The following is a 12991-nucleotide window of genomic DNA, read 5'->3' on the forward strand; positions in this document are numbered from 1 at the left end:
GTGAAGACTCAAGATGATCCCGTTTGGGGCCAGGCGCAGTGGCCTGTAATCACAGCACTTTGGGAGGCCCTGGCGGCGGGCAGATCACTTGAGTTCAGGAGTTTGAGACCAGCCTGGACAACATGATGAAACCCCATCTCTATTAAAAATGCAAACATTAGCTGGGCATGGTGGTGTGCACCTGTAATTCCAGCTATTTGGGTGGCCGAGGTGGGAAAAATGCTTGAACTCGGGAGGCAGAGGTTGCAGTAGCCAAGATTGTGCCACTGTGTTCCAGCCTGGGAGACAGAGTGAGACTCTATTTCAAAAAAAGAAAAGAAAAGAAAAAGATGAGCCTGTTTTGATGTTTCTGCCTGGAAAAACTACCCTTGACAAACACATTTGTTGCTCATGCATTATCTGTTGGCTATCTACCCACATGCCCATCTGTTGAGATGGCAGTGTGCCTGATCCCAAGCCCTGAAGCCAGCCCCAGTAAACCTAGGTGCCAATCATCAGTGAGCTGGCTGCAGGAGACTTTGCTCTCTGGGGATCCTTCTCCCAACATTGCCTTGAGAAGACTGAGCCTGCAGGCATGCTTCCGGCTGTCTAGCCTGATTCTCGGCTGGGGGTATACTCCCCTTTGGAGATCCCCAGCTTAAGATGAGAAAGACTTGTCCTGTGGAGGATAAGGCCCAGTCTAAGCTGAGACTCTGTGTTGGAGGGAGAGGAGAGGTGGTGAACTTGAGACGTGTGCTTAAGTCCAATGGGATCCTGCTGGTCTGCACTGTGGAGAAAAGGCAGGGATGTCAGTGTAGAGTGGAACCACATCTCTTCCACTGAATCCCATATGTTTGAGTGTGTGAATATGTGGGGTGGGGGGAATAAGTTCATCTACATCGCCGGTGATAAATCAAATGTCTTTATTTCCTCCCTTGTTCCAAAATGGATTTGAAGAGACAGATAAAATATGCTAACAAGGGCACATTTCCATCTCTGGTGATACATTTAGGCTCCAAAATGCACCTGGCAGGGTGGAGGTAGAAAATTAACTATGGCTTATGTCTGGCATAGCATCAGCCACACAGTATGAATGAGAATATGAATGAATGATAGAGGTCTCCTCACAGATGGCTTTGTCAATGAAATGTGACGACCTATTTGTTTACTTTATTTTTTGAGCAACTTCTATATGCCAAGGACTCTTCTGGGCTATTGGGAGGTAGTACCAAGCAAGATAGACAAGCCTTCTGCTCCTAGAGGGCTTATGTTCTATCAGGGAACAGACAAAAACAAATAAATGAATGTGCGATGAAAACTGGGCAGAGCTTAAAAACTTTTCTCTTGCTCTGTGGAAAATAGCAGAATAGAAACTGGCATACATGTGTGTATTAATCCATTTTCATACTGCTATAAAGAAATACCTGAGAGTGGATAATTTATAAAAGGTAGAGGTTTAATTGACTCGCAGTTCCACATGGCTGGGGAGGCCTCAGGAAACTTACAATCATGGCAAAGGTGAAGAGGAAGCAAGGACCTTCTTCACAAGGCAGCAGGAGGGAGAAAGAGAGAGAAGGAGGAACTTCCAAACACCTATAAAACCATTAGCTCTTGTGAGACTCACTATCATGAGAATAGCATGGGGGAAACTGCCCCCTTGATCCAATCACCTTCCTCCCTCACCATGTGGGAATGACAGGTACCTCCCTCCACACATGGGGATTACAATCGGAGATGAGATTTGGGTGGGGACACAGAGCCAAACCATATCAACCTGTTAAGCCATCACCTGTATTTGCTAGATGGTTTCCAAAGGGCCCCCTGCCACAGCACACATACTCATGTATGTAAACATATACACTCATGTACACACACTGTCTTCTTGAACTTGGAATGCTGCTGAGAGATACATTATTTTTTCCTGTCAAATTTGCAAGAGGTATACCTCTATGACTAGACTGGGGGTCTTGCCAAGAATTCAGAGAGATCCTAGTTTGCTTAGATCAGTTGTCAGGTTTCTGTACCTCAAATCATAACATCTGGGCATCTCTTTGCAGGCCTAACACCTGTATGCTGCCTCTGGATGTGTGTGGGAAAGGGCCGTGGCTTCTGGGTCATGTCCCCCCATGTATCTACCCTGGAAAGCTGTGAAGGTGGGAGAATAGCTGCTGTAGAATCAGGGCACGTGAGAGGTGACTTGGGAGAGATTACCATATAGAATCCTCTACTTCTTCTAAGAGTCCATCTGCCTTTGAGACTGTGATTCCTGAAAGATTCCAGAGCTCTGACTTCCTTGGGTTGCTTAAATGCTCAGGGATTTGAAGAGTGATGGGAACCATGGCTTGGTTGTATGGTTGAAGATGTTTGGGTGTCAGGGAGACAATACCATCTAGATCTGAGGGATGGCAGTTAGAAAAATGTCATCTTCCATGGGATGGAGACTGGGTCTCCTTTTTAGCATACAAGGGCCACTCTGATTATGTCTAATAACCAAATTATTCACGAATAGCCTGGTTTTGTGCTCAGTCAGCCAGGGTGGTCATCTCCAATTATACCCAGTAGGATTAAGAACCCAATACCCATTAAGTTGTCCATGGCTGGTGAGTGAGTGCCTGTGAGAGAGATACAAGAGAATGTGATTATGGGACTATCTCATGTGCTGAGGTATGAGTAGACTATGAGCCCCAGGCAGTCTACTATGTAAATGGTGGGAGGGATGGTATTGTCTGTCCCTATATTATCAACATCTACCATAACAATGCTGGCCCAAAGTAGGATTCAATAATATTGGTGTGATGAGTGAATGAATAGTGGTTATAACTGTTTTTTTCCCTCAAAATTCAGTAAATGTGGTGGGAATATTTTTGATGCTAGTACCCATAGTGCAGAGAAATTGGTAGTGCTGGCGATGATGATGAGGGAGAGGGAAATTATTATTAGACTAAGAGACAACCTACTACCCTGTTGCTAGGTGCAAAATCCCAGCATAAATCAAATTGTCACAGATAAAAAGTAATAATCACCATTGTGGGTGACAGTATGGATGGACAGGCAACTTTCTGCAACTTTTGTAGGAGCATAATTTGGTGTACTACCTCTCTGGAGACGCATGTTGGCAATAAGTTTCCAAAAAAATTAAATATGTATGATGGTCCCGCTGGGCCCAGCTAAACTGGGACACATAAACTAGTATATAGGTTTAGCCTAAGATATCTAAGGATTTACATGGGTGCTTAGCTACTAGGGGGTTTCTTAATACTTTGTTGAACATAGCAAAATATTGGAAATAGCTTAAACATCCTCCAAGAACGGGCTGGTTGAGTAAATGGTGGCACTTCCATATCCTAGAATGCCATGCTGCCATTTAAACAGCATTGTAGACATGTATTTGTCAGCATAGAAGCTTGTGTATTTATTAGGATCTGGTTAGGCTGCAGTCAATAGAGAAGGAAAAAAGTGTTCCTTTAACAACAGAAAAAGAAGTTGGTTTCTACTGTGGCTTGAATGTTCCCTCCCAAACGTACGTTGAAGTTTAATTATAACAGTATTAAGAGATAGCACCTTTAAAAGGTGATTGGGCCATGAGGGCTCTGCCCTGATGAATGATTAACGCTGTTATCTCACGAGGGAGTTCCTTATAGAAGTATGAGTTTAGCCCCCTTTTGCTTCTCTCCCTCACCCTCTCTGGCCATTCCACCATGGAATGATGCAGCTAGAACACTCTTGTCAGATGCAGGTCCCATGATCTTGTATGCCCCAGTAGCTAGAACTGTAAGAAAATAAATTTCTGTTCATTATAAATTACCTAGTCTGTGGTTTTCTGTTTATGGCAAACAAACTATGACAGTTCCTCTCTTATGTGAGAGTTCAGGGTTATGTTGGGGGCTCTTCAGGCTTCTAGGATCAAGCTTCCAGATTTCTGCTGTCAGGATTGGTAAAATAAAATAAAATAAAATAAAATAAAATAAAATAAAATAAAATAAAAGCATTGGCATTGGGTAGCCATCAAAGTGTTATAAGCAGCACCTGGCTTTCCTCTGCCTTCTTTGCAAAGATGTCCTGATTCTTCTCAATGAAGTTGGGAGTTGTTCTAGTTTGTAGGACTCATGCAAACTCAGACAGTGCTTATAAGGACTTTAGACAAAGAAGTAAAGAATATGGGGCTCCACATAGTCATGACTCTGTATCCCTGATTAAGCTGCTTTTAATTTTTGTTGGCTGTTTCACTTCCATTACACTCTCAGTTAATAAATAGTGAAAGTTTAGAGAAACACCTCTCTATTTTTTTTTTTTGAGCTTTGAAGCCACAATAGCAAATGAAAGGTGTATGTGGAGGATAAATCAGGTTTATTTTAGTACTTCCCAGCATATCCCATGTGTAATTGTGTTGGGTGATCTCTAAGACACCAAGAAGTGTTTGTAAAGATTTTCTTTACAAGCCTACATTTGCAGCCTTCTATGAAAGTAAGGCAGCATTTGCTCATTAGGATGGACCCTGAAGCAAGGAAAACATCACCAGTCTTACTGGAACACTCAATTCAATCAAATTAGATAGGAGAGCATCACTTCAATACTAGCTTTGCAAGGCCATGGCCCCAAGCCAAAATAACTACCACTAAGTGTTGACTATGATTACTTCTGGGAGGCAATAGAGTTCTCGGAAGCTGGGTGGGGTATGAGAATTAGGGGGTCCCAAAGGACTGAAGTCAGTAGCGGAGGTGGTGACATGTTAGTGATGGGCAATAGTTTTACTGGGTTGGAAAGAGTTAGCACAGCATTGGTCTTGATAGAGGCCTTAGCAGTTTAGCAGTTTATACTTTATTTGATAGCAACTCCCACTCTGTTGTTTTTAATAGGCTTTGCATTTTCACCAGAGTCACTTAAAACTAAAATAGAGAGAAGTCAATGATGAGAGTGCTTTGTTATAGAAGGGACTCTTTGGGTTGCAAAAAATGGCAATGAACTTGAGTGAGCTAATGTACAGGGAAACTTCTATCAAAGAATCAGAGGTAGTCTATACACCCTGGGGCAAGACCTGGGTAGCTTAGTAACCCAATACATATTCTTTCCTTTTACCTGATAAACAAAACTCCAGTCTATCATTGGTGTGCCTGCTTAAAGACTACATTTCCCAGTATTCCTTGCAGCTGGAAAGTAGGCAGGGAGATTAGGTGGAAACCATTGAATGGTTCTTCTGCACTTCTTTGAAGGGCTGATCTGGCTAGGAGACATGCCCTTTCTATTTGGTGGGAGAACTATAATGCCATTAGGAGCCTGGTGAACTTAACTGACAAGTACTCTCTGATTTTTGGTAGGAATACAGGGTCCACGGTGGCTATCACGAAATAGCTACCTTGTCCACCTTCCAAGTTCGCATCGTCCTGTAGTTTCAGCATCCAAGGTTAACTGGTACTGTTTCTTCATGCTCTGATTCAGAACTCTGAAACAGTCAAATGTGACTGACCCAGCCTAGGTCAGGTGCTTATCCAATCAGCTGTGGTTGATGGGGGTGGCAGGCCATGTGAGGCTCATGAGAGCTGAGTCTTTGAAAAAATGAAAAGGGCAGATACTCTAAGAAGGAACGTGGAGTGGGTATAAATAAGCAGCAGAGAACATCATTTGTGTCTATAATTTATTTACCTAAAAAGAGAAGCAAAAATGCTAAGCTCACAGCCTACACGGTAGATTCTCAGGAGATAGGAAAACAATCTGTATGCTGTGCTCCCCCTCTCCTTGGACTTCTCTCCTTACTTCTTCACCAGTTTTCTAATTACTACCAGCAGAGCAATCAATACAAGGTTATCAACAATAGGAACAAGTTAATTAAGATGAGCGAATTAATCAGGTAATTAAATGGCCTTCCCTCAAAAGGTGAGCCTGTCGAGGTGTTAGTGACATTAGGTCACATCAAGTTGTCTTTCTGCAGGCATACAGGAATTGTGGTGACTGTGGATCATGCCAGCCTGAACCACGATTTATAATCCTCATCCGTGTGCACAGGATTTCTTTGGTCTTATCCAGAGTGAGCTCATATTCCAATGCAAACTCCCAGAGCCTTGATTTTGTTCCCAATGTATGAGCCCTTTGTTTCAGGGGCAGACCTGGGTAGCTTAGTAACCCGATACGTATTCTTTCCTTTTACCTGATAAACAAAACTCCAGTCTATCATTGGTGTGCCTGCTTAAAGACTACATTTCCCAGTATTCTTTGCAGCTGGAAAGTAGCCAGGGAGATTAGGTGGAAACCACTGAATGGTTCTTCTGCACTTCTTTGAAGGGCTGATCTGGCTAGGAGGCATGCCCTTTCTATTTCTATTGCATATTTTTCAGTTCTGTGGTTTCCTTTTTTTAAAAAAATAAAAAACTATTTTTTGCCCAGATTTTATATTTTTTCCATTTGTTTCAAGAGAATGTGTAACTGATTGTCGAAGCATTTCTATGTCTCCTTTAAAATCCTTCTTAGGCAATTCTAGGATCTGATTCATCTGAGCATTGCTGTCAGTTGATGGTCTTTTTTAGTTCACTTGTGTTTTGCTTGGTTCTTGGTGTCATGGCTTTTTACTGTATACTGGACATTTTGGTTATTATGTTAGGAGACTCTGGATCCTATTTTAATCTTTTATTTTAGCAGGCAGTCAGGCTGTTTAGGTTTAGCACAGAGGTCTTGGCATACTTTCGTGGACTGTGGTTCCAAAGACAGTTTAATTTTCAGAGCCTTTGTGATGTTGTTTTGGTCTGCTTGGTGTATCTGGTGCTGCCTGAAGAGACAGAGGAGATTTTGCAGGCCAGCAGAAAGGTGACACTTGGTGGGGGAGGAGAATCTCAGGCCCTGTGAGGAAGAACAGCACTTCTTCTGGATGCTTATTTTTGAGGAGCAAAAAAGTAGAACCCTGGTTCTGTGGACTGGAACCCACCATACCAGCTTTAGGCTAAATTAAGTTTTAGGCTGCTCTTTTCCTATGTAACAGAGAGAAAAAAAGGTATCCTGTTTTAGCCACTGTTATTTGAGTTTTCTGCAATATACTTGATATGATTTGGCTGTGTCCCCACCCAAATCTCATCTTGAATTATAGCTACCATAATTCCCAAGTGTTGTGGGAGGGACCTGGTAGGAGAAAAATGAATCATGGGGGACAGTTTCCTTATACTGTTCTCATGGTAGTGAGTAAGTCTCACGAGATCTGATGGTTTTATAAGGAGAGTTCTCCCTTTCACTTGGCTCTCATTCTCGCTTGTCTGCCACCATGTAAGACGTGACTTGTGTTTTCTGCCATGATTGTGAGGCTTCCCCAGCCATGTAGAACTGTGAGTCCATTAAAACTCTTTTTTTTTTTTTTAAATAAATTATCCAGTATTGGGTATGTCTTTATCAGCTGCATGAAAATGGACTAATACACAGAACTTAATCCTATTGCCATAAGAGAGAGGGATAGAACTGGGAGTCCTCAAAGTTGGCTAACTCTTGTTCTTCTAGGCTAAGCAATTTGCCAACCCCATGTCTATGGCCTATGCCACCATCCTTGGCTACAGGAATTCCCTCCTCCAAATCAGAGAATGCTTTCCTGTGTGAAGGGACAGAGTGACTATATTTAGAGATTAGAATCTGGTCAGCCTGAGTCTGAATCCCAGCTTTATCACTGGCTTTGTGACCTCACGCATGTCACTTCAGCTACAACTGAAAAAGGATAATAATAACTGTGAGTCAAAGTTGTTATGAAAACTAAAATATATAATGCACATTTGGCCAACACCATCATCTTCTACCTGTAGCAAATATTATTTCTTAAGAATTGGGTCATATAAAACACAGCATATAAATAATCAGAGCTAACATTTACAGAGCACTTACTATGAACCAGGCACTGGCTTACACACTTTGTGTTAACTCATTGAGTCCACACACTCCTATGAGGTAGTTATTTATAATTATAACCCTTGTTCCCCTTTAATAAGGCATGAGACTCAAAGGAAGCTGAGAACTTTGTCCCAGTTACACAACTAGCAAGCACTGGAGCTGAGATGTGATCCCAGGTCTGTCCAACTCCAGAGCAAAGTTTTAACAAAACAGATTATTAAACAGAGAGATATCTCTCAGATTTGGGGATATGAACAATTAATTCACTTCATTCATTCAGCCATTCAAGTAGTATGCATTGAGTTCTTATTCTGTATCAGTTCTCTGGTAGGCACTGCTATGGTTTGAATGTTTGTGTCTTTTTAAAATTTGTGTTAAAACTTAATCACCAATGCAATGGTATTAAGAGGTAGGGCCATCAGGAGGTGATTAGCTCATGAAGCTCTGCCCTTATGCATGGAATTAGTGCCCTTGTGAAAGATCTTGAGGAAGTCTGTTTGGTCCTTTTTGCTCTCTGTCATTTTGCTATGTGAGAATGCACCAAGAAGGCAACATCTTGAAAGCAGAGAGTGAGCCTTTCCCAGACATCAAATCTTCTGGTTCCCTGATGTTGGACTTCCAAGCCTTCAGGATTGTGAGAGATAAATCTCTATGATTTATAATTTACCAAATTTAAGGTGTTTTGTTATAGCCACAGAAATGGACTAAGACAGGCACTATACATACAAAGATGTATAAAACATGGTCATGTTTTCAAGGGCCTTCCAGTGTAATTGCAGGAGGTAGACATGTAAAGAAATGTGTGCCCTAAAAATTTAGAGGCATGATGAAGTATGTATATATGGAGTTCATTTGGAGCATACAGCAGAAAGCAGTCAGTTCTCAGGGAATGAAGGAATATTTGGCCCCATATCCCAGAAAGCCAATTCTGCAACATTTCCTGAAAGGTCTATTTTCTAATAGAATTTTGAAGAATCCCCAGTTTCTTGTTTTGCTTGTGACAAAGAAGCATGACAGTATGTGCCAAATATACCTGAACAAGGGCTTTTGTTAATTGTGAATGCAAAGATCCATGCTTCATTTAAAGCCAGAAAATACTAGAAGGTGCCTCAGCAGACAAGGCACTTCCCTTTCTAAAGCACATGGGAAGCTCCAGGGCAGGTTAGGTTTGGTTTCTGTTTCTACTGTTCCCTGACACTTCATCTGCCTTTACACACTCACAGCTTCCACCAGTAGGCACCAGATGGTTGGGTTGATGAGGAAAAGTCCACACAGCAAGAGAGATGGCAGCCAAGTTAAAAAAAAGCAGAGGCTGAGCAGGGGTTGAAAGATGGGTGCTCTTGAATCTTTTCACTAAGCACCGCAACATTTCCTTTTCTCAAAAGCAACTTAAGTTCAAAACTTCTGCACTTAGAAAGATACTATGATGAAGCCAGGCACGGTGGCTCACGCCTGTAATCCTGGCACCTTGAGAGGCTGAGGTGGGCAGCTCTCTTGAGGCCAAGAGTTAGAGACCAGGGTGGCCAGCATGGCAAAACCCTGTCTCTACTAAAAATACAAAAATTAGCTGAGTGTGGTGGCAAGCGCCTGTAATCCTGGCTGCTGCATGAGAATCACTTGAACCCAGGAGGTGGAGGTTGCAGTGAGCTGAGATGGTGCCACTGCACTCCAGCCTGGGTGATGGAGCAAGACTGTCAAAAAAAAAAAAAAAAAAAGAAAGAGAGAGAGAGAAAGAAAGAGAAAGAAAGAAAGACAACTATAAACAAAATGAAAATGAAAACCACAGGTGGGGAGAAAACATTTGCAAAACATCTGGCAAAGGGCTTATATCCAGAATATATAAAGAACTCCTACAACTGAATAAGACAGATGACCTAATAAAAAATAAAAGATTTGGATAGGCAATTCACAAAATAAAATACCCAAATGGAAAATAAGCACATGAAAAGATGCTCACATTCTTAATTATTAGGGGGATGTAAATTAAAACAATAATGAGATATCACTGCACACCTTCTAGAATGACTAAAATTAAAATGATTGGGAAACCAAGTATTGAGAAGGAGGTGGAGCAACTAGAATTTTCATACATTGCTGCAAGGTTGTAAAATGATATAATCACTTTGGAAACAAGTTTAGTAGTTCCTTATAAAGTTAAACATTTATTTCCCGTATAATCCAGCTTTTTCACTCATGGAGGGTTACCCAAAAGAAATGAAAACATCTATTTATAAAAAAGAAAAACTATACAATAATTTCATAGTAGCTTTATTCATAAAAGCCCAAATTAGAAACAATCTAAATGCCCTATGAGTTTTATTAAATGTAAATGTCCTAAATATTTTTAATAATTATATAAGTTGTGGACCATCATTTAATTAGCTGGTCTCTATTGTTTGACACCTAGGTCAATTGTGGTATTTTTGTCATATCATAAGTAAAACTACATTTTCACAGCTAAATTTGTGCACAAATCATAATTATTTCTTAAGATACATCCTAGAAGAACAATTTTTTGGTCAAAGGTTGGAAATGTTTTAAGGCTTTTGATATATTAATTTCATACATATATAGTTATTTGATAAATCACCTATAACTGGGGAAATCTGAACTATTTTCAAATGGGATATTTTAAAGCAAGCTTGTCCTGCATGTGGCCCAGGATGACTTTGAATGTGGCCCAACATAAATTTGTAAACTTTCTTAAAACATGATAAGAAATTTTTTGTGCTATTTTTTAGCCCCTCAGTTATCATTGGTGTTAGTGTATTTTATGTGTGGCCCAAGACAATTATTCTTCCAGTGTGGCCCAGTGAAGCCAAAAGATTGGACACCCCTGTTTTAAAGTGTTTGCCAGTTGAGAAGAGGAAGATGGTATCTCATTGGTGCCGTAGTATGCATTTTTCTGTTTGCTTCTACCACCCTTTTCTTGCTATTTTGGCTGTAACAGGATTGGACCCAGGAGTTTATCATGACTAAGTTCAAAGGGTGGAGCAGCAGCAAACATGGATGACTTCTGACTCTCTAAGTCACCCGACCCCAGGGTCAACCAGCTAATATTGGTCTTGACATTAAACAGATCCCTAGGCAAAGGAGTCTCTGAACCAAATCCTTAGCTCAATTGCAGCACTGGCCAGATGGGAGAAAAAAATGTCTCAGTGCCCAAGGATCATGGTCCAATTTCAGACAGCTGAGACCTGGAGAAAGTGAACTAATTCACACTAAAGGGATAAGTGCTACTATGGCCAACACCCCTCCTATTATTATCTCCTTCACAAGCACACAGATCTATTAAGACTTTGATCCAGTTACTAAGCTTTCCCTTGGGGAATCAACAAAACACCAAAAAGAAAGAAAAAAAGTAATACTTAAGGAGCATCTCTACTTCTCCATTCTCCTTCTAGATTTATCATAGATGGAGACCAAATAAGCGCTTTCTAGTAATTATAGAAAAACAAAGATCTTACTGGTAGAGGGGTGGATTTTTCTTTTCTACAACATTCCAAGTGTTAGCACATGCCCCCGACTTTTGTTCGATTTTTCCTGGCCAGAGAGAAAGTCTGTTTATCCTTCAGTCTGAAAGAAAACCTTGGGACAGGAATTCTCCATAAAGGCAGAATTGTCGGTGCTGGTAAAAGAACAATGTTGTGTATTGTGAACACGAAAATTGATGAGGTCAGAACCACCCTAGGGACATGAAAATATATATTTATGTAAGAGGCAACGAAATTTGTCTGCAATTAAGTTTTACCAAAACTCTCAAATCTGTTGTTTGGTTTTAAGCAGATGTTGAAAAGGTTTATCCTGGATTCTGTCTTTATTGATAGGATGTCTTTTGATCTGCAGCCAAATAAGAAATCTGGATGTTATTTTGGATTTGGAAATTTCTTTTAAATAAACATATTAGTTAAGTATGTAAATCTGCTTATCATCACTTCGGGCATATTGCCAGAGTGGGAAACATCTGGGGACTGGTGTCAACCGACTTATTAATTCACACTTAGAGTACGTTTCACCCAGGTTACTGCTGAATACTGTTGTCTTGATTGCCTAAGTCAGCTGTGTCTTGACAACAGTTGGTTACAAGTTTCAAGGCTTAAATTTTGACTCACGAGAAATTCATGGAGTGGGGTCTACCTGGACCTAGAGATTTAGGCTTCCAGCCCCCTTCAGGATTGATTTCGGAAATTAATTGTTAACGTTTTGGATTATAAATGACAGAGATCTGTGTTATTTATCTGAACCGACCAGCATGTAATTCCGGGAAGGGATTATATGGCCTGCTCCTGATAAGCACTGAAGTGGGGTCATTAGTAGAACTTTCTGCCATAAAACTCTCACCACTTTATGGAAGCGCCTCTCCCTCCAGTTCAAAGGATACTCAATTGACTTCAACCTGTAGTGAATCATTTTGTCTGGCAGGCTGGTAGATAATGAATGGATACAGCTTAGCATTCTTGTTAATATAGGTAACGTAGCATACAGCTCCGGGAGTGTGCTGCTCCTCATACGCTTCTATACCAAGAAATGAACACCATGGAATGAATGCGTTTGGAGAGCACCCTCATGAATGAAGACTTTGCACTCAACAGCAAAAATGATTCTAGACATTGGTTGACAGAGCAGCTGGAATTCATATTCTGAGGCCCTGAAGAAGTGATTGGTGACAAAAAGGAATTTCAGAGAAGCTGTGTTTATGTGTGTCTTCTGGTTAGTCCTTGCAAAGCATCTGAAAGACTTCTTTAGTCTTCCTTGGCATTAGCTAGGGTAAGTAATACTAGCTTCTATAAGGAAGAGTCCTCAAATTTCTGTGACATAAGAGAAATGAAATTGTGTTTTTATGTCACATTCCTGTGCAATGTCGGCCAGCAGGGCAGGCAGTGGGAGCTCTGCTCCACACTATCATTCATGGATGACATTCTTTCTCTCTTGTCACTTTGCCATCTTCTAGGACTTTGAAGTCCTCCGTTGGATCTGCTTGGAAGATGAAGGAAATGAGAGAGTATGGAGAGAGGTTTTGTAAGTCGTGTCTGGAAGAGGTCATTGTTCAGAATCCAGCCACAAGGCTACATGGAACTGTAATGTAAGTTGGAAAATATGCTCAAGTTGTATGCTCAACAGAAAACATTTGATATATGTTTAGTCTTGCAGTAGACAT

The 12991-nt window shown here is 40.9% G+C and overlaps 1 protein-coding gene across 2 annotated transcripts in view; it reads left to right on the plus strand.

Moving 5' to 3' along the window:
- The window catches only part of LOC108583479, a 41229-nt gene that overhangs the window by 4499 nt on the left and 23739 nt on the right, over positions 1-12991 (plus strand). Inside the window, exons 1-2 of one of the 2 annotated variants that reach the window (XR_004179779.1) lie at positions 9698-12600; positions 12785-12916. Coding sequence is in view for 1 of the 2 variants with exons in the window: in XM_031658251.1 (XP_031514111.1) it covers positions 12785-12916 (132 nt within the window). In the remaining variant the exon portion in view is untranslated. Of the gene's footprint in view, positions 1-9697; positions 12601-12784; positions 12917-12991 lie in introns of those variants that run through there. The other variant, XM_031658251.1, reaches the window with a different exon arrangement.

This window comes from Papio anubis, chromosome 18, assembly GCF_008728515.1.
Source record: "Papio anubis isolate 15944 chromosome 18, Panubis1.0, whole genome shotgun sequence".
NCBI lineage: Eukaryota > Metazoa > Chordata > Mammalia > Primates > Cercopithecidae > Papio > Papio anubis.